The sequence below is a fragment of the Aythya marila genome (genome assembly GCF_965140915.1).
Source record: "Aythya marila genome assembly, chromosome: Z".
Lineage (NCBI taxonomy): Eukaryota > Metazoa > Chordata > Aves > Anseriformes > Anatidae > Aythya > Aythya marila.
Window position 1 is genome coordinate 34775819 of NC_139080.1, and position 22544 is coordinate 34798362.

The 22544-nt window shown below is 35.5% G+C and overlaps 1 protein-coding gene across 1 annotated transcript in view; it reads right to left on the reverse strand.

Annotated features, from left to right (window-relative positions):
• Nucleotides 1-294: 294 nt before the first annotated feature.
• The window catches only part of TTC39B (tetratricopeptide repeat domain 39B), an 80945-nt gene continuing 58695 nt past the window's right edge, over nt 295-22544 (reverse strand). Inside the window, exons 9-19 of the mRNA XM_082783867.1 lie at nt 21964-22029; nt 20452-20560; nt 19600-19667; nt 19450-19509; nt 18966-19127; nt 17832-17923; nt 17312-17432; nt 14774-14885; nt 10416-10533; nt 5238-5354; nt 295-4141 (exon numbers count right to left, since the gene is read on the reverse strand). Coding sequence (XP_082639993.1) covers nt 4045-4141; nt 5238-5354; nt 10416-10533; nt 14774-14885; nt 17312-17432; nt 17832-17923; nt 18966-19127; nt 19450-19509; nt 19600-19667; nt 20452-20560; nt 21964-22029 — 1122 coding nt within the window. The 3' untranslated portion in view covers nt 295-4044. The remainder of the gene's footprint in view (nt 4142-5237; nt 5355-10415; nt 10534-14773; nt 14886-17311; nt 17433-17831; nt 17924-18965; nt 19128-19449; nt 19510-19599; nt 19668-20451; nt 20561-21963; nt 22030-22544) is intronic.

A 22544-nucleotide genomic window follows, 5' to 3' on the forward strand; every position in this document is an offset into this window, starting at 1 on the left:
GTTCCTCTGAAGAAAGAATCTGTTCATCAAACTGAACATCTCTACATGCTCTTAATACCAAAAACACTTCATCGCTCATCAGCCGTTATTTTAACCTTGTCCTTACTGAAGTAACAAACATGAACTTGTGCAAATCTCAACAGTTTAGAAGGAAATAAACTGCACCACCAGTGCAAATATAAACATTCTTTGTTGAACTATGCAATATAAGAACATACAGAAACAAAGGACATTAAACACAAAGATTAGTAATAAAATAATTGCAAAGTTAAGCTGGACTTGTTAGAAGAAATGGCTTCTTTAATACATTAGTTGTCAAGGTATTTTGGAAACATAGCAGGATCCAATTATTGTAAATTTTTCTTGCTCAATACAGCTGCTACATATGTGTTTTAGAACAGATATGAAACACAACCTTTTAGAACAGATATGAAACACAACCTTTAATCAGCTTTCTTTTAATGTGTATTTTCTTTTATTTTTTGTTAAAGTGGTGAACTAGTATTTAAAGATCATAACATAATAATCTTTCCCCAATAGATTAAGCATTTGACTGATATGCACAGACAAAGTTATTTTTGTAGTATTTTCCAAGTAGGCAATTCTTAACTGAAGAGAAGCTTTGTCTTATAGCCAAGCTGCTTTATTATTCCTCACCTTAAAAAATATATACCCGTCTATCACCAGTAAGACCAGAATGACCTTTGTCATAACATTACTATGCAAGTTCAGATCTGCTTGCTTAAACTAAGGCCTTAGCTTTGTTCTTGAATATAATTCCTACTATTATCAATAGATGTTACAGTGTCTCACGTAAATGCTCAACCTTGTTCAGTTTCAAGGTTTCACCACATTATGCAAAATTACCACACAACATGAGCAAGTGAGGTGAAGATTCTGAAGCACAGTAAAACTAAATCATAGTTTTATTTAAGGCCTGGTACCGTATGCAGCAGATATCAAAAAAATAATAACGTAAGACTTTCCATTGAAACTCTATCCACAAATCACTTACCCTAACTCAGACACAATGTACTAAATATTATTGCATCAATGATGCACTAAGTAGGAGCAGACCATAGCTATGCACAGTGTTTGGAAGACAAAGCATCTCTTACAGATCTATTGAGACCTACCTTATATGAAAGGTTACAAGTCAGTCTCACACATTTATATTCCTACCATTAGCTTTTAAAAAAATACCCAGAAAAAAAGCTACGAAAATCTGATTGCTCAAGATTCTAACAAACAAGTTTGGAATAGCAGCAAAGAAAGAGACATAGAGTGTAAATAGAACTTAGGCTGGGGACCTCAGGGCATCAAAGCACTACAGAGTATATTGCAGGTTTTTGTGGATATGCCTGTTCTCTGCATGAGTGCAAAAAGGCAAATCCTGAAAGAGACAAAGAAAACTAACATACACAGGGTGTGATATTGACTTTGGAAGGTTGAGCTGATGAAAACAAAATTCTTTTTTACCTTTGTAGTCAGTACTATTAGCAGTGAAAAAAGTATAGCGCTACATTTTTTTACTAGACTTTCAAAAAGTCAGTTTCTAAGAAAGCTCATTTTTTATTTTTTGCTAATTTTGATTGCTATTCTGAATCACCCATAAAATAATAAATACAAGACACTACACAATGACAAGATATCAGAGACTATTTCATGCTCCATCCTGAGTCAGTAGTCCCTGATCTAATCCTTTAGTGGAGTGAATTATTATATGAAACACAAACTATAGAAGTTCCACCAGCTACTGTTTTCACCACCTTTCAGAAGAAAATGAAGTGGTCCCATTTGATTTTTGTAATCCAATAATCAGACTGAATCACAAATAATCCTAAATTGAACACATAAATATACAAATAGGCCAATAAAACATTGTCTGAAAATATAACATACAGAAATTTATTTTTGCTGCCTGTCATTTATGATCAGGTATGCATAAAAGGGCTAGGAGTCGGAGAAGTCAGGTGGTGGCATATGTTAGTCTTCGGTGATGTTTTTTTTTGAAAAAAATAAAACTCTTACTTTACCTGCATTTATATGCAACTAAATCACTCATTTATAAAGTCATAAAAGACATAAAAGAAGGCTGTGTTCTTAGTCATCTATAGCATTTACATTAGATTGACTGATTAATTAGAAATTTTACTGTCACTCATTTACTGAAGATAGGCTTTTCACCTATTTCTTTTGTTCCATTTTCTCTGGGGTGGCAGTTGAGGACAGAGAACCACATACAGGAGTGTAATTACTATGAATTTACCATGGGAAGCAAATATAATAGATTTATTAAAGTATGGAGATTGGCAGGTTTTGCAAAACACTTGTGACTGAACAGTAGAATAGAATAGAATAGAATAGAATAGAATAGAATAGAATAGAATAGAATAGAATAGAATAGAATAGAATAGAATAGAATAGAATAGAATAGAATAGAATAGAATAGAATAGAATAGAACCGAACCGAACCGAACCGAACCGGTTTGGTTGGAAGGGATGTACACAAAGACCAAGTCCAACGGCCTGACCTCTTCAGGGCTAACCAAAAGTTGAAGCATACTTTTAAGGGCACTGTCCAAATGCCTCTTGAACACTGAGAGGCATGGAGCATCAACTACCTCTGGAAACCTTCCCAAGTGTTTGGTATATCAAACATATTCTTAGTTATGAATAAATCACTAGCAAAACCTGCAGAAGTATTAATAATGAATTGGGAAACTAAATCTGATAGTGCTGTCCACATATTAAAGGGAAAACAAAACATATAGAAATGTATAAATATATGTATTTTCCTACATACTTTTTGGTAGAAAGCTATGGTTAGAATATGCACATTTTTTAAACTCATTTAGTATATTTTAAAACATTTTTTAAGTTTAAGAGTGGATTCAGTTTTGATACACAATTTGCATCAATATCAGTTACTCCTATAGATGAGGAAAATAATTAAATTCTGCAAGTTTTAATTTGTTTTGGTTGGACGCCAAGAACCAAGATGACTAACATGAGACAGTCTTCAAATTAAAAGACTGCTTTAAAAAAGGAAAAGAACAAGCCATTCCCCACATCCATGACAGGGAAGATAGGAAGTAGGTTTCAGTTGTGCCAATAATTATTTGGGGTAACTACCAGAAAAAAAAATCCAAGTAGAAATAATAAAAGCACTGGGAAACACTGCTTGTGTAAGTTACAAAACCCCTCTCAATGGAAGCTTTTGTTTTGTTTTGTTTTGTTTTGTTTTGGTTGTTTTAGTCTGTTTGCTTTTTGGTTATTAAACAATTTAAACAAGTACCTGTGAGGAATAGCATAAGGCTTGATTCTGCCTTAGGGCAGTAACATACATGTAGAATAGATGACCTTGTAATGTCCCTAGAACCCTGCTTCTCTGTTACTGAGACATGTCCCCTGTGACCTCTTATTTCAAGTGAAATAGAGCTGCAGAGATTTTACACCTGTAGCCCTGCTTAACATTACCTTGAAAGATACAATAAAAATATTGCACTTCAGACAAATTCATTTTGTTCCCAAAATGAAATTAAGTCAAAGATGATGATTTTTTTTTCCTCTGGAACACAAATTTCAGAATATGGTATGCCAAATATGGGTGAAGGTTATCCACTGCCATTGCATTGTTGTTCCAGAGGCAAAAAGGTCTCAAGTGTACTGCAGAAAATCAAACCTTCACAAAAGGCTGAAATTATCACAAGTTCCACTGCATAGCCAGCATCTGATTTCATATAAAAAATAAAGTGTTTGAATTAAACTTTATTGCACCATCAACTGTTTTTTAAATATCCCCCATCAAGTCAAATATTAAATTATTTTTATCAAACAAAATATAATGTATTATTTAAAGTATCAAGTAGATATAGTATATGAGCCATACAGAAAAAGAACAGTCAAAAGGAATGACATACATCAAATCAGAGATGACAGAAAATAATCATTATTGTTTCTTTTCAAAGATTTAAAAAAGATTGCAAAAACATTGTGTAGACTATTGTATGCATTGTGTGCATGAAAAGCATCCCTCCTCATTCAAGGTGTTGAAGCAGGCGACACTTTCAAGCTGTCAAGTGCTGCATGAATCCTGAAGTGCAACCTGGACTCCATGGAGTATTCTTTGTAGTTGTTTCTGCGAACAATAAAGTTACTTTATCAGCTAGAAAGCTCTAAGAAAAACATTTTTGACCTGGGCTATTTCTATTTCACACATTCACTGAAGTACCAGAGTTAACAGTCTTTACTCATTCCACAGAAAAGAGAAGTTGATACAGAGATGAATTAAAGTGTTCTGATGCCATTTAAAGTCTTCTCCATCAACAGAGCAGAGATCTATACCAGTAATAAGTTACATATCCTGCTAAACTACAACCATGTCTTAATGTCTCTTTCACTTATTTTGATCCTTCAACAATCCTTTCAGAAGTTTGCTGTGAAAAGACAAACTAAAAAACTATTGAAAAGAATGTTAGCTCCAAATATAATCTCAACTTCAGAACAGAACTCAGCTGGTGTAATAAAACAACAAAGAAACTAAAGCATGTGAGACAAACAAACAAACAAAAAAAGCAAAAAGCTACTATGTTTCTAAAAAGCATTTTAGGAGGCTGTTCTTTCTAATCTATATTTAGAACATTACTGCATGATTGGTATATTTCTCTATTGCATGACTGGTATATTTCTGTATACATAACAAGGGTCAAATTACATCTCCTTCTACAATGTACTTGCTGCAGTACAGTAAAATTTGCTCTCTACCACTCTTCTGCAACAGGATGTAAAAGGAAAATGGGAGGTGGTCAGAACTATACTAGCTTTTAACCTATTCTCATCAACATTTTTATTGCAGCATATATAAGCCCCACAGCTGCTCTCTGACACACAGGTGCTATTAATCCATTCTCTGGATTCTCCAGCTCCATCCCACACCTGCAAAGGAGCCCAGCCTTTTCCTGTCATACAAAGAGCCTCAGCATTTCCAAACACTAATATAAAACAAAATATTTTCCTTTCATAGTCTCTGTTGTTTGATATTGTCTATTCCTCCATGCCTGAAGTAGTACCATAGACTGTAAAACTGAACTTTCTTTTTTTTAACTCAAGAATAAAGATTTATAATTAATTTTATTTTGACAAGGGGCTGGCAGGGAAAAAAAAAGTCCTCATTGCTAAACTTACCCAATTATTCTTAATTGTTGAAACAACAACAACAACAAAAATCCACTTACTTTGCAGTTTCTATGTATCTTACTGCTTTTTCTCTCTCACCCTGTTGTTTGTACAGAAGACCCAGTTCGTACATGGTGAATGGCACCAAATAGCTATCATATTTTATTTGTTTCTCACTAGGAAATCATAAAAATAAAGAATGGTTAATTACAACATTTTCTCAAGTGAACATTTAACTTTTAAATGCAATCACTACCTGTAGAAGCACATGATCATAGAAAACACTCTGGAACTTCTTTACCAGTTGACACTGTGCATATCAATTAAACTTGTAAGCCATGGGCATAAAATACTACCAATGTGATGTTATGCAAGCAAAGATTTATTCATTCCCAGTTATTATTTGTACTGTGTTGTGTTACCCAAGCTACCACGAACATATTCTCAGGACAGGAGCCCTATTATGTAACTTACAGTTCAAAAAAAAAAGGAACAAAAAGCTGACACAAGATTAAAAACATCGTTAAGTCTTGCAGTGTAATACAAATGCTTTGTCCCTGCAAACAAAATTGAGATCTTCATTCCTAAGCTTGCCTGAACAGAATCAGGCAAAGAAATACAGAAATTCAGTTTTTCTTCAATAGAAGAAATACTTAGAATCACGGTGACTGGAAGGCACCTCTGGAGATCATCTAGTCCAATACTGTCCTCAAAGCAGGGTCAACAACAGAAACCTGCTCAGGACTGTGTCCAGTTAGGTTCTAAATATCTCCATTGTCTAATCAAGTTGGGTCAGTGATTGACCAACTTCACAATAAAGGAAATTTCTTCTTATGTTTAAACAGTATTTCCTGTGTTTCAGTTCACACCTATTACACCTCTTCCTGCCACTGTACCACTGGGAAAAGTTTGGTTCCTTTTTCTTTTTTTTAACAAATAAAATAAATAAATAAAAACACATTCCCTTCAGGTATTGATAATTAATTAATTTATGGTCTACTGGGCAAGACGTATGAGGCACAGCTGAGGTCCCTTGGTTTGCTCAGCCCCGAGCAGAGCAGGCTGAGGGGAGGCCTCATGGCGGCCTGCAGCTCCCTCAGGGGGGAGCGGAGGGGCAGGCGCTGAGCTCTGCTCTCTGGGGACAGCGACAGGACCCGAGGGAACGGCATGGAGCTGGGACAGGGGAGGGTCAGGCTGGGGGTTAGGGAAAGGGTCTGCACCCAGAGGTGGGTCGGGCACTGGGACAGGCTGTAGTGGTTTTAACGTGCTATGCAGCTAAACTCCACAACTGCTCTCTCACTCCCCCTGCTTAGATGAGGAGAGGAAAAAGTAAAGTAAAGAACAACTCACAGGTTGAGATAAGGATAATTTAATCAAAGGGAAAAAAATAATTATTAAGGAAAGATTATTATTTAAACAATTTAACTAAAGGAAATAAAGGGGGAAAGGGGAAAAGGGAGGGGGAAAGGGAAAAAAAGGGAAATAAAAAACAAACAAACAAACAAACAAAAAGGCTATGTGGAAGTGCAGAGGAAAGAAATTACTCTCTATTTCCCACAAATGAGCGATGATTGACCACGTCCTTGAAGCAGGGCCTCAACACACGTAGCCTGTGTTCGGGAGAAGGACCGAGGTTTTCACAATGAGAGCCCACCCCTCCCCTCTTCTTCCTGTTTCCACCTTTTATTGCTGAGTGTGACACCACATGGTATGGAATATCCCTTTGGTTGGTTTAGGTCAGCTGCCCTGGTGATGTTTCTCTTCTCTCTTTTTTGCCCACCTGCTAGGAGAGTTAAAGAGAGGCCTGATGCTGTGCCAGCACTGCTCAGCAGTGGACACAACACTGGTGTGATAACACTGTTGTTCTAGCTACAAGTGCAGAGCACAGCACTGTATGGGCAGGGAAAGTTAACATCCCAGCCAGACCTAGTACACAGGCTCCCCAGGGCAGTGGACTCAGCACCAAGCTGCCTGAGTTCAAGAACTGTTTGGACAATGCTCTTAGACACATGGTCTGATTTTTGGGTGGTCCTGGGTGGAGGTAGGAATTGGACTCAATGATCCTTGCAGGTCCTTTCCAATTTAGGATATTCTATGATTATGTGATTCATACAGATGACCCTTCCAAGCCCCTGCTCTGCACCTTCTCTTCTCCAGGTTGAACAGTCTCAGCTCTTTCAGCCTCTTCTCATATGACAGACACTCCCATCTCTTAACTGTGTTTGTAGTCCTTTGCTGGACTTGGTCTGGTATGATCATGTCTCTCTTGTACTGGGAAGCCCTGAACTGGACTCAGTAATCTAGATGTGGCCTCACCAGCACTAAGCAGGAAGGAGGGATCACCTGCTGATGACACTCCTCCTAATTCAACCCATTGATAAGGCACATTGCTGGCTCACTGTCAACTTGGGGTTGACCATGATGTGCAGGATCCCTAGGGCTTTTTCTGACAATCTGCTTTCCAGTCATGCTGCCCCCAGCCTGAGCTCTGTCATAGAGTTATTCCTCACCAGGGGCAGAGCTTGTCACTTCCCTTTGCTGAACTTCATGAGGTTGCTGTCAGCCCATTTGTCTAGCCTGTCATTGTGTTTTCACATTGGTAGACAGCCAAGCTGGCTATATCGCTCTCTCACTCCACCTCCACAAAAGAATGGGGAGAAAATATGATGAAAAAAAGGCTTATGAGTTGAGATAAGGAGCAGTTTAATGGAAGGAAGGGAAAAAGAAAAAAAAAAAAAAAAAAAAAAAGAAAAAAAAAAGGCAGGGCAAAAGCAAAGGGAGAAAACAGTTATTTTCTAATTTCCTTCAGCTAGCACTGTTCTGCTGTCCCTTAGGAAACAGTAAATGAAACAGTAAATGTAGTGGTTGCTCAGGCCACAAATGTTTTCACAACAAGAGCCCCACCTTCTGTTTTCTCTGCTTTTACTGCTAGGCATGATGCCATACACTATGGAACATCCCTTTGGTCATTTTAGGTCAGCTGTCCCAGTGATGTCCTCCCAACACCTACAGCCTAATGCCTTTTGGTAGGGCCAGCAATGGAGAGCCAGTCTTAATGTTGTGGAGCACTGCTAAGTAACAATAAAAACATTGGTGCGGCATCAACACTGTTCTAGCTGTAAGCACAAAGCACAACACTACATAGGCTGCTGTGGGAAAAGGAAACTACATCCCAGTCAGACCCAGTACACCTATCCAGGTTGCTCAAAATGGCAGCATACTTTTGTATCATCTACATATTTGCAGAGGGTGCACTCTGTCCCATCATCCAGGTCCTTAAGAAATATGTTAAACAGTGCTGGCTCCAGTGTTGAACCCTGCAATATTCTAATGGTGACTCATCTCCAGCTGACTTCATGCTGCTGTTTGCAGCCTGTTTTTAATCCACCCCTCGTTGCAGTTCAGCCAGTTTTCAATCCATCTTGCTGCTCCCTTGTCTAATCCAGACTTCAACAGCTTCTCTACGATGCTATTATGGTAGACTGTTGAAAGCCTTTCTAAACTGGAGATAACCATGCACTGCTTTCCCTTCATCTACTGAGCCAGTAATCACACTGTAGAAGACTATAAGAATGGTTAAGCATGATTCATAAACCTATGCTGACCACTCCTGATCACCTTCATGCATTTGAAATGGTTTCCAGAATTTTCTTCTCCAGCTTTCCAGGGCCTGATGTGAAACTGACTAGTCTGTAGTTACCCCAAGCTTCCGCCTTTGCCTTCTTGAATATAGGGTTGACCTTTGCTTTCTTATGGTCCTCAGGAACCTCCCCCAGTTGCCATAAATAATATGTATCTTTGAATAATATATACCCTGCTTGAGCAGGGGGGTTGGACTAGATTATGTTTGTAGGTCCCTTTTAACCTCAACCATTCTGTGATTCTTTGAACATTGGCCAATTCCCTCATCACTCACGAATATGTACCAGTAGATCCCACTGGGTATATTCAGCTGAGATGGTCACATGCGTGTCTGGCTTGTTTAATGTTTCCTAACCTGACCTTCCTCCACCAAGAGGAAGAGGAAGATTCACAGAATGATGTGAATAAGGCATTGAGTACCTTGGCCTTTCCTATGTCCTTTACAATCAACTCTTCAATTCTTATCTAGATAAAATAGTATCAAACAATTCTTCAGAACAAAAAAGTTTGCAATGAACAAGTGTCAACATTTTGAGAACAACACTTCTAGAGGTATTTTGTCCAACAAGGCAAGTTTTGATGCATAGAAAGCATGTCTTTAAAGCAGGGAGACTGCTTATATGACAAACAGTCTTAATGTGTCGTAGTAGCCCAACAAATGTTGAGACTGAAGCTAACTGAAACTCAGATCTTTAATTTACCAGAAAACTCCTCCTCCCCATCCAAAACATCTTTTTAAGGAACTGTTGTCTGACGGTTTTTGAAGTGTCTCAACCCTAGAAGTCTCCACAGTGTCAATTGCCTTTGGAGAGAGATTTTCAGAAAACATGTAACCATCAAAAGCACCTATACTCTAACTTGCAAAGTGTTTGACCAAACTCTCCTGTAATCTTAGAAATGGCAAGACAAGGCCTGCTGGCAGGAAAGCTGCAACAGGTACTAGAATCATAGATAACATATTCCTTTGAAAGAAAATATTTTTTTTAGATCATTATTGATTAGAAAAATTGTATGAAAATTGTAAAATAACACTTTTTCAGGCTAACTACTTTAAAAATTCCAAGTTCACAATCAATATATGACTTAAAGTTAAAAAATATGTATTATAGTAGAAATTGACCTGACATCTAAAATGTTTAATAAGTCCATAACACAAGAAACTAAAATTTTCAACTGAAAATAGCAACAACTTCAATAATTTCTCATCTAAATGTAGTGTTAACTCATGAAGCACTAAATACTGAAACAAACAATAAATCCACATGAATTACCTTCACTTCTATTGATAGTTCTGCAAATATAAAAATACTAATTACAAATGTATATATATAAATGCATTATCCATCAGTCTTACTTGTGTGGTCTAAAACACATCCTATTTATATAAAAGCTATATAATGTCAAATTACTATAGAAAAACAATGGTAAAGTTTTGTGGTCCTCCAACTACTTTCAGAACTATTTTAATTCCAGCTCCCTAGCAGGATGTTAAAGTTTAATTATTTAAAATTCTAATGTGAAGGCTTCTGCAAGAATATCATGTTTCACTCAAACCTACAAAATAAAAGTGAAAAGTCTATTTCTATTATTCTTACCTTTGAATTACTTGATTGAAACACAGTTCAGCTTGCATGAGTCTTCCCAAGTGTTTAAGGCAGAGACCCTTCAGTAGCTGCAACATGCACATGTCATCCGTATAGTATTCATTGTGGTCTAAAGGCAAAAGCAAAATACATCAACCAATTTGAAGACATCATCATGAAAAGGTAACATTTTTCAGTAGTGAATATATACTCAGACTCTGAGGTCTGCTTCTCAGAGTTCTGTATCTCAACACATAATCCACAGGCACAATTTTAAACATTGCTTACTAGAGAGGATATGTTCATAGCTTCTGTATCTTTCTCTTTAAGGATAGAGACTGAGGAAAAGAAGAAATCTAAACATCTAGTTGTTCCCCAGTCTTCTAAATCAGGAAGTCAGTACAAAGTGGGCATAATCTGGCACAAGTTAAAGACTTCTATACATTTAACATCTAAAACAGAACAGAAAACCTGGATTGAGACTGAAACCTTTACATCTTAAAAGCTTCCACTGTTCCAAAGTACTGGCAGAACTCCAGCAGCACCGGTAATGTGAAAAGCCCAAGAATACCCTACAATTCATTCCTACATATCTCTGAGGAAACATAATACTACAACAGAAATTCAAGAAACCATCTTTGTTAGTATTTGCATCATCTCCAACAATTATGAATGTTCACTTGGAAAATTCAAGGAAGTTTTATGTTCAATAGGACTGAAAATATGTGATGAAAAGGCTTCTATAAAGTAATTAAGAAATGTAGCCTTAACCAATGTGGTCCTTTTTTGTAGCATCGGTTTATATCCTTTGCTAGGTGCAGGGAAGAAAAAGAAAGGAAAGAAAACACATATGGATAGACAGATGGCTGCACATACATTAACAATTCAGGAAGCAAAACAACCTCCCTTCAGATCATGTTGTTTACAACTAATTACCAGATCTCTATGGTCACTTTTTTTTTTTCTTAATAGTCTGCCAAAAAATCCTACATAAACAGTTCTGAAAGATGCAAGACTAGAGTATCTTAGGACTCCATGAAGTGCTTTCCCACTACTTTCAGGCATATTTCTGTCTGTGTTTAAACCCAGAAATTCTCTACAGATAACAACTAACAGACTGTGCTTTTAGTGACAGGTAAAACTAGAAGGGATGAGTATTTTGCATTCCTCTAGCCCATTTTACTAGATAAGGTACTAGATTTATGTGGTTATCTCCTAAAAGTCTCATTCCCCAAAATTACTGGAGATAAGCATTGATGTCAATAAAAGAAATAACTGATAGTATCTCCCTGGCATGTCCCAGAGGAAGAAAAGACAGTGAGCTAAATTACTGTAACAATGACAGTAAATGAACAGGCCAACTTAAAACAGAGATCCTTGGCAATAAATGTGTAAGACACATATTCCTGCAGTACCCTGTACCAGAGGAAATATTATCATGCTGATGAAACACACAAGATAACCATAGGAATATTTTTTTCTTAACATTAAAAATCTTTTTTATATTTTGGAAATGACACAACTGTGGAAAAATACAATACACAGAAATCCTGAGGAAAAGATTATTTCTAAAGTGTCCTTCTGTCATCAATATTTTCAGTATTCTCTACAACCATTTTCAGTCCCTGACAGATTCCTTGCTGTGCCTGTTTACATGAACCAAATGTAGCATCAACAGCTCTCTCTGAGAAGTCTCAATCCCTACATGACCTCTGTGTATAATTAACCTACTTTTTTTTTTTTTTTTTTTTTTTGTGATGACACCTTAGGAGTCCTTTAAAGCTATCTAGTACTGACAATTGTCTTTAAAAAAAAATACTGTATCCTTGCCTCATTTTGGCTTTGGGTGTACATTCAGCAGCAATTCTGATAATCAGTGCCTTTATTTTGTTTGACTCCGTATCTTTAAAAGTTAACCAGGCTCACAGATAGAAAGTACAGAACAAAACTGTATTTCATTGTAGTTATTACAAAAAAAGCATAAAAAACAACTTTGTATCAGAATTACATTGTATCTGTAATCTGCATGTTTCCATGAGAAAAACATAATGTTTTTAAAAAGGAATACTATTTTGAAACACTAATAAGTTACTTATTCTAGCCACTGTTAACTACAGATTTCCAAGTGCTGATTAAATATTTCATACCACAATCTAAGGCCAAAATACTACAGTTTAGTCCAAGCAGAATGAAATTCAGATTTATATATTTTCATAATACTATAATACAGACACTCATTTTTATCTACATAAAAACATATGCTTTTTACAGTAAATTAAACCATCATCTAAATGCTATAGAGACATATCTCAGCAACTCAGAAAAGCAGCCCTGAATACTCAATCTGATTCCTTTGGACTTCTTGGTTTGTTTGTCTGGATAGTGTAAATAAACTCATTTTGCCATGCAGGAATGTATCTCACTGACAGAAAGCAACCTCATCCTGAATGACCTATTCACTTGAGGTATATTCATAAAAGGGATCCTCACCCATGATTCTCTACCATCCAGTTGTTTACGAATAAGTCACACCAGTGATTTCAAGAATTTTAAAGTAACAAAGCCACCACAACTGAACAGACCATTCAGTTTCTCCTCTGCCTTTGTGGGTGTGTAGATCCTAAAGTATTTTTCAGCTACTTTCTCTTTTGAAAGGAATTTACCAATTCCTTTAGTAATAAATATCTTCTATACCTTCTCCAATCATCTACCTATTTCTATTTCAGTCCTCTTGCAATTGCTTTATTCTACTCCTTTTATGTTGATATCTTGAGCATCTCTGCCTAGGACAGTAAATTTACTTCACTGTTCTAACTGATTAGATAGTCATAACACAAACATCTGGATAAAAGATCTCTAGATTCCCTACAGCTTCTGCCAGCATTCTTTGCATTCATGGCAGCATAATTTATTTGGTGCCTTGCCTTTTGCTACATCTTGGTTTTAATGCGGCAAAAAAAAAAAAGAAAAAACAGAGCACCTCTCCTCCCACTGCAATCCAGTTGTCATGTTTGCTTTATAGCTAAATATGTAGTTTTCAGATGAGACAATGGTAGCATATTTCACACCATTTTGTCATTTACTTAAAAGATGCTTCTCTTTTCCTGTGTATCTTTGGAATAAAATAAAATTGTAACATTTAAGATTACCATTACTATCAGTTTTTTTGTGTGCTTACTTCTCATTTTCTTTACTAGCAAGTACATTTCATTGCTTCTATTTCCTGCCTTGCACAAAACACCTCATACTGTACCAGGCCTGCAGCACAGAGCTCAGGGGAATATTTGTAATTCTGCAGTTCAAAATTCAATTTCCAACTGCTTTGGCCTTACTGGAATACTATGTTTTGGGGAAAGCTATACTTCAGCAAAAATGTTTAATGGGCATTTTTATTTGCTAATAACAAACTGAATGAGTTTTGATACTCAGTCATGAATATTGCTCTTATCGATGTAAACAGGGGAAATTAATACTATATTTAGTGCTTCCAAAACTTATTACATGTTTTAATAATGTGGGTAAACTAAGTTTCTAAATTATTGATAAGTATGACTAAAATCTGGGTTCAATAGAAACTGCTCTTGTGAATTGCCATTACTAACAAGCTAATAATTATTCATTTTAGAAGAATTCAAAGGAGAAATATACTGAGAAGCTCACATAATAGATAACAGGAGCAGCCTGATAAAGCCTGATTTAAGGAACAGTAAATAATGCCATGTACTTACCCAGCACAACTTTCTTATTCCTCAAGAAAATTAAGTTCCAGTATGAAGTTATGGACTGATACACTGCATATTACCTTGAATATCTATGCTTCTTATACTTCAAGATCTAAATCCATGGTCAAAGCTTATTAATTAAAAATACATTTTATTTTATAGCTGCCAGACATTAGATTTTGGCAGACGTTAAAAAAAAAAAAAAAAAAAAAAAAAACACAGAATCATGCTTAATACTTTGTCTTCTCTTTCATACTTATATTCTGCTCAGTATGTGTCCTCTGTAGTACAGCTGAAGTATGGCATAAACTGGTTCAGCAAAAGTATTTTTCAGGCATTTAAAAAATCAGTGGGTTATGGTCTAAGGACATTCTTTGAGACTGTAATGTCTTAATAAGATTCAGTTAAGTTATGTAAGTAATAGTCTCAAATTCTTGAGTTTTGTATAATCTAGCCCCTAGCATTAATCAAGCTTGATAAAGGGCATACCGAGGAATCAGCACTAAAGTTTAAGCAGCTCCAAAATTTTCATACCAGATTTAACAGCACATTGCCTAAGTTGGCAACAGAACATTTCTAAGACAGAAGCAAAGCAAAATGTCAACATTTCTTACTACCTTGTTATTTCCATCTTGATCAACTACTTACTAGTTTCATTTTGTAGAGCAGTTTCTTCTTTTTCAATTGTTACCAATAAATTTTCAGTAAGGTCCACTCTTTTGCCCACAATTGCAAAGCCATTCCAGACATACATCATTTCCTGACAAAAAAGCAAAGACATCCACGGAATTGCATAAATATTTAACTGAAGAGTATCCCTTTGAAGGCTGTTATTCAATAGTTTGAGTAAATAAAAATACTGCCTACAAAAACTTTTTTTAAACAATATGAAAGGTTTCAAAGTTTAACACTCACTGTTAAGAAGCCCAAGAACAAAAGTATCCATGTTACTTCAAATAACCTCCCCACAATGTGTACTGGACACTTAGTCAGTTACATGGGAGTTTACAAAGACAATCACATTTGTCTTTAAAGTCATTTAATTACAGTTGCAGTAGAATACCTGTGCATAGGAGAGGCAAATTAACATTGGTCATGTATGGTGTTTTTAGGCTTTTTTTTAGTTTCACTGCTCTAGTCTGTTAGCAATAGGCGATAAATTACATTAATCTTCCTTACGCTAAGTCTGTTTTGCCCATGATGGTAATTGGTGAGCAACCTCCCTGTCCTTATCTCAACCCACATGCTTTACTTTTTTCATCATATTTTCTCTCCCTAACTTTCTGAGGAGAGGAAGTGGTGTGGTCCAGTTTAGCTGCCCATCTATGTGAAACCACCACAGTCCTTTCTGGCACCTAATGTGGGACTCAAGGAATTAGAGATACAGACTGAATGCTGTTAGAGAGAGTAATAACTGCAGTGAATTTGTGTTCTTGTAACGTGGTGAAGGAGTAAGGGGTGAGGTTGTGTAAACTGTCCATCTTTGTCAGTGTTGTGATGATGTTGAGTTTGGTGTAGGGAATTATTTTTGTTGACATGAGCAAAGTTTGTGGAGATTGTGTGATGAATGTTGAGTAATGTGTGTTTTAATGGCCATTCTGAAAAAAGTTTTTCACAAAGGATGGAATATATATTATAAATGTATGTATGTGTGTGCACGCACACATACATACATGTGTTTATATAGAGAGATGTTATAATTAATTGGCTTCTATATTCCAGGTGGAACAGCAGTAAAGTAGACAAAACTTCCCAGATAAAAAACGTTTCCAGCATATACATCCAACTGCTTCTAATATATTCCTCCAAATCTTATTTAAAAAAAAAATCAAGATAAATCCTAGAAAAAGCTTCCCAGCTGTTTTAGTGCAATAGTAACCAAAACAATTGTTTAATGTATTACTTAATGTACTATGTGATAAAATTTAAAGAGAATGAGAATACTTATGCAGATTTAATTCCAAACAAGAAAAATCTTTGCTAGTATCTCCACTCAATCATCACAAACACTACAGTATAATTTTGTTTATCACTTTGAATTGTAATTGCACCTATGAAATATGAAATGATGTCATTCTGAAACAGATACATCACTGAAATGTTTCTGCTGTAGCTATGTGTTGTTTCAGAGAGAAAAAAAATGGTTCTATTGAAGTCTAAAAGAAAGTGTTATTGACACTACCAACTAACTACATTACGCTGGACTCATTTCAATTCTTTAGTCCTGTCTAATTTGCATTTATTATAGTAATACCCTGCGTTTTCTTTTACTTAACCCATGGTGGAAAAACTCTTATATTTAAAGATACTAGATTTGACAGCAAGACCAAAAATACATATTCACACCTGAATAGCACTGTGCTGTAGAAGCCCAGGACAACCTTATTACTTAGGTCTTTAAACATAAATGAGTAAACAAAATCAAATACATGAACCACCAAATTTTAAACTGTTGGATAAACTTTCTTTGGACTTCTCTTTCTATGAGCTTTAACGTAAGAAATTCCTTCTCAAATGTGTTTTTTTTTTTTCCACTTCCAGTAGTTGCTATATTACCCATATTCCAAAATCTCAGCATAAGTGTATATGAAGTATCATTATGGTGTACATGCAAACAGGTTGTGCACTACTAATGCCTTCTGAAGTGAAAAGCATATGAAATTAGAACAGAATTTGTATAGTATCAACTTCTATACCTTTTACTCAGATTCAACACAAAAAAAATGCTTTTCATTTTCACCAGAAGAACAGATGATGATATAGAAAGAACTGAAGTTGTTGTCAATTTCCTAGTGAATCTGTGGGATAATGACTGAGAACCTGTCACAGTAAATAGCATGTGCTTACACATGATAGAAACCAATGTAGATCCGAAGATGACTTTCAGCCCCATGTACTAACAACAAATTATGCTCTATGGGTTTGAATTTTCACATAGAAAATCTGGCCTTGGTTTTGTACTGCTAGTTGATAGCATTACTCAGCCCTTAACTCCATTTTACAAAAATCCCAAGGCTATTCCGTTTGCATGAATGCCAATAATTCTTTAAAAATAAAAAATAAATAAAAATGCAACTATTGGACACATAGTACCCAACGATAATATTCTTTCACTATGTAAGAAATCATAGTCATTTTTCCCCGTTTGTCCCTCAAAAAGGACAAAAAGAAAGCAAGTGTAAGTACCAAGGCAGGTAATATCAACTTCACTGGTTGAGAACATGAATAGCGCCGCGCTTTCCTTACTGCAAACTTCTCTGTTGGGATAGATTTTCCCGCAATTCTCTGTTTTAGACCTTCCACTTGTCTAAAAGGAGACAAAAATGGATATGACAGTTCACTTTATGTAGTTTTTCCTCTTATTTCATTTAGTAAAATATTAAGTATTTCCTAAATACTTAGTGATTGCCTAAATACATAATTTCCTTAATATTAGTAAAATATGAAATATTTGCTCTTATTTCAGTTAGTAAAATATTACGTTCTCCACACCACACAGCCTGCATATGCAGGATATATGTTGCTAATAAAAGCAGTGTTTTAAACAATGTGATGCTAAAAAATAATGAGAAAAGCTGAAAAGGTGCTGGTTTTAAGTAGGGAGTAAATGATACAAGACAAAGATATTTAAGTCAAAAATATTTGCAGGGCAGGAATGGGGATGGGACATGACAACTGCATTTTTAGTTATTCTATAAATGTTTACCTGAACAAAGACACAATGTCCTCGCCAGTCTTTTTCAAATCTTCCTCTGGAAGCATACATAAAATTGCTGCTTTCTGGAATACATATATTGCCTGTTTCAAACAAAAAATTCATATTTTACTGCATCTAATTTGTTGTGTTCAATCAATACAATAAGGACTGAAATATCTTACCCCAATTGTTACAGTGAAGTGTTTCCAGTAGTTCTCATGCAAGTGGAACTACTGAAGTTTAGCTACGCATCTCTTTTTTCACATAATTTATAATTTTATTTTCAGTATATTTGCTAATATTCTTAATAAGTTAGTCAATATTAAAGGTCTTTTCTGCAAAGAATATGACAATATACTATCTAAATAACTGATAAAAAAGTTAGGTTAATGGCAGATAAAAGTATTCTGAAGTCCAGAAATGTCATCTGATCTGTTATGTGCAGAGATAAGCTAAAAACAAACAAACAAAACAAACAAACAAGCAAACAAAAATATATCTGAGAATTGAATCAAGGAAAATTCAGTAACTGGACTTTTCAGAAAAGAAAAGAAACTTTTATAACTCTGTTCAAGACATTTACACTTCACACTGAATATACTATTCTCTTCCTCTTTTTTCAAAAACTGGCCATATTCCCTTTTCCACTAAGCATAAAAGAACAACATAGAAAAGAACAGACAAAGGATGCACATTGTATGTTGTGCTGGGGTCATACTGTGAGAACAGTTTTTACAAGGAGAAGGTAGATTACCCTGCATGTCTCCAGCAGCCTTTTATTTCATGTCACAAAGCATCTGCTGACTATGCTTTCTTTTGTCTTTTTATAATTAACAAACACACACAGTTTCTTCTGCCAAGTTTTATTAGCAAATATTAGAAATTACAACTGCAAGTTAACCGCTTTCCTCTCCCTTTTCTTTCTCTTAATTCTGATAAGCACCCCAAGACTGAAGCATTTCTCGTAATGGTACCATAAGAAAAATTCCCCCTTGTCTACACAATATACCATTTGGTTCCATTGTCCCTTTGCTTTTGAGTTCATAAGAAAGGAAAAATTCCACTGATTCCACACACTGAAATGCATATTTAACTGTGGAGCGGCTACTGGTATAACACAGTAATATCTGCCTGCTCATTTACCTTAGACCACCTGTTCTCTTTGCTGAGGAGGTCTGCATACCGATACGCTTGAAGCCAGTTCTGCTGGAATGTGTAGCACCACATTAGTTCCCAGTAACAGAGATGATGAATCTGCTTCCATTCTTGCTGGGCTGCTATGCATTCCTGGAACGTTAACTGTGCCTAGGATTTAGAAAAGTAAGAATAATGAAAATTGGTTCAATTACAGGTTAAATCTCTATGACAGAGCCACATTTAATTACAGAACAAATTCCTTTGTAGCACCCAAGCAGAGAACACTCTTGACTAGAAAAATGAAATAATCTTCTCTCTCAGCTTATCTTAGAATAAAAGCTGGAATCAATATTAACACTAAACACAAACAGGAAAATAAGCATAATTATCAGTCCAACTAAATAGTTACCAAGATGAAACATACATATTTTTTCACCCCAAGCTGAACACTGTACAAATAAAAATCTTAAAAAGAAAACAATTGATTTACCTTTTCAAAATTTCCTTTCAGTATATCTATTCTGGCAGCATAAAAGAGAATAATGGAACCCTTGAAAGGAAAGGAGAAAAAAAGTACTTAGTTACTACTTTAAGCTTAAGGAAATACATTACTATTACAAAATGTATTGAGAATACACACATTTGGAAACTTCTGGAGGTAGGGTTCGAGAAGACTGTCTGCTTCCTCAAGGTTGGTGTCCCCTGTACCTAGAAATCACAATAAACCAACCTTAGTCTACTTTAAATAAATAAAAAAAAAGTGTAACAGATTAAGATTGTGGTTTCAAAATCCTATTTATGGCTTGAATAAATTAAAGAACGACCACCTCTACTCAATATGATCAAATAATATTTCTGTTTTTATGTTTCTATAAAAATCATTTCTTGTCCTGCAAGAAATAATAGTTTTTAAGATAATAAATGCCTGTAAGTAGACAAAGGTTAAAATACATTAATATTCTTTAAACTGTTCCATTATAAATTCCTTTTCCATTTTCAAGTTCCTGTAATTGCTCTATCAAGTTATGAAAACATTCTTCAGCTGCCCCCTTTACTAATTTTGAGCTCAGTTACAAAGTAGGGGTGAACCTGAAAGAAACGAAGTTATCCCTAATTTCCTGATGAGCCTAAGGTACAAGGACTGAAATACTTTGAAACTAAAGAACATAAACATGTATGTCAAAGATGCATACAGAATTAATAGTAACGTTCATGTGGCAAAAGCAATTGTTTCCTCACATTTGAGAAGTGTTTTCTGATATTTTGCTGTTGCATGTTAGGATAGCCCTTCAAATGAAATAGATTGTCAATAGAACAGTATCTACCTTGCTGGTTTTGCAATTATAGCTCTGTTAGAGGCATGACTTTCAGATCGTAACAAAGTACACAGCAAACTCCTCTTACAAAAGTACTAGCCACAGTTTCTAAATTCAGTTCAAAAAGCAGAATATCTTTCAAAATGCGTAGCATGACTGAACACAGTGGGACTCACCAAGGATTAAAGAGACGTAAGTATGATAAACCAGCAGGGTGAAAGTACACAGAATGGCCCTCAAACTGCTGCCAGATGCACCTTCCTGTAGTTGATGGAGGCCTAACTCCTAAGAAAAAATACAAACACATGAAGAATTAATTATGAGTATAATACTATGGTACTCTTAATCATTTCTAGCTCACCTGAATGTTTTATCCTTTTAAATACAAATATTTCATAATTCAGCATTTCATTATCTCAGATCCAACACAATGTTCTACCAAAACAGTTCTGACACAGCTGACAGCACTCAGCAAGGAGTAGACTAAGTCAATGCTGAATAAAATTACCCATGCATTTAATTGCTTTGCATGGTCACAGACCATGCAGCCACACGGGTCTAAATCTTTTCTCCACTACTTTCTGGATATGATCCTTTTAGAATAACGTCTTTATATTTGGTAGGGAACTCTCTCAGCTTCTTCAGTGCTACTTCTAGGCAAGAGTCCTCCTTTGGAGAAATCACTGGTAATCCTTAATTTTCTCCTGTCAAGTCAGCCACTATTTTGAGGTTCCGGTCAAAATATTAGCTCTACTAACACATCAACTTCTATACAGTGTTTTCATAAATTACAATTCAATTTCTGATTATTGAAAAAGATTCATGGGAATTTATTCTGTTCTTACATAAGAAAGATTTTCCTATCTATTCCAGTTTATTCCCATTAAATTACAGCTTGACTATTTGAGGATTGTCAAGACGAGTTCAGAGGTTCCCTTCTTAAGAGCAGTTGCTCTTCAGAAACAGATTGTAACAGTTTTGATTAAAAAAAAAAAAAGTTTTACTGTATAGCAACTTGTCGAGTTACACGAGAATTCAAGCACCATGCAAAAAATGTGGTGTTACTACAAAATTGTTCAGCTTTCCTTTCAGCTTTTATCACCTTTTCAGTCAGGGCACTAACGTGTATTGTCAAAGAGCTTCATCATGAAGCTCAGTGAACTAGAATTTTTACTGGAATAAACAGAACGAAAAGGACTCTATTGAAGTCTAATTTTATATAAACAAAATGTACTTGTGGACAACCTACAAGCAGTAAGACCATAAGGTGACTCTTTGGTTCACTAATAACTTGAAATTTAGTTACATATAATTCTGTGGGGTTTTTTTGGGTTTTTTTTGTTTTTTGTAGGCGGCAAAAGGGTTGTAAAGGGTTGCAAAATATAGAACAATGGGAAAGGGGATGGGAGAAGGGAGAAGGGGAGAGGAGGAATTCAGAAAGGGGAAACAGGAAGGGAACCATCTCTGAAGCATACTGGCCATCTCCTCTGCTTGCTCAAGAGTCAAATATCAAATATGCTTTCTTGCCTGCATAATCTAGCCTACTTAACTTTTTAATAACACTAAAATATTAATCAGCTATGTAGATCATTATACATTTAGTGTGAAATATGTAACAATAAACACACCCAATCATTACCTGAGAAAAGTCTAATTTGAAAAAGCAAATAAAATACCAAATCCCATACCCTATTGCCAGAAAATCCAATAAATTCTAAAAGTCGGAGGATCCTTCCTGGTAACAATGACAGCATCTGTAATACATTTCAAACAAAAATATATGCATTCAAAAAAAGTGTAAAACCACTATAAGCTTCAACCAAAAACTACTATATCAAATGCCACTACACATCAGTGAAAAAGTAAAACACAAAAGAACTCAAAAATAGACATGCATGATCAACAATATGCAATCAGTTTGCAGCTTAAGGAAAACTCAGACTCTTTATGATCAGCCAGCATAGAAACAGCAAGAAAAAGTCCATCTGTGTTTTTTCAGATAATGATCCTTCTGTGAGGAATTGTTCAGATCTGATCAGAATTGTTCAAAAAATTTGAGCCATGTGGAATCAGAAGAAAGTATTATCTATTTTGGTAGCACTTACAATCCACAATTGTTATCTTCCTTGACTCCCAGTTGAATGATACAATGGTATACAAAATTCTACTTGTTCCTTCTTTAGAGGCATGGAATTAGCAGACCAGAAAGCTATTCTTTTAGAAGTATTAGCTATTGTTACCCTCCTTTACATGCACTTTCTGCTCTTGT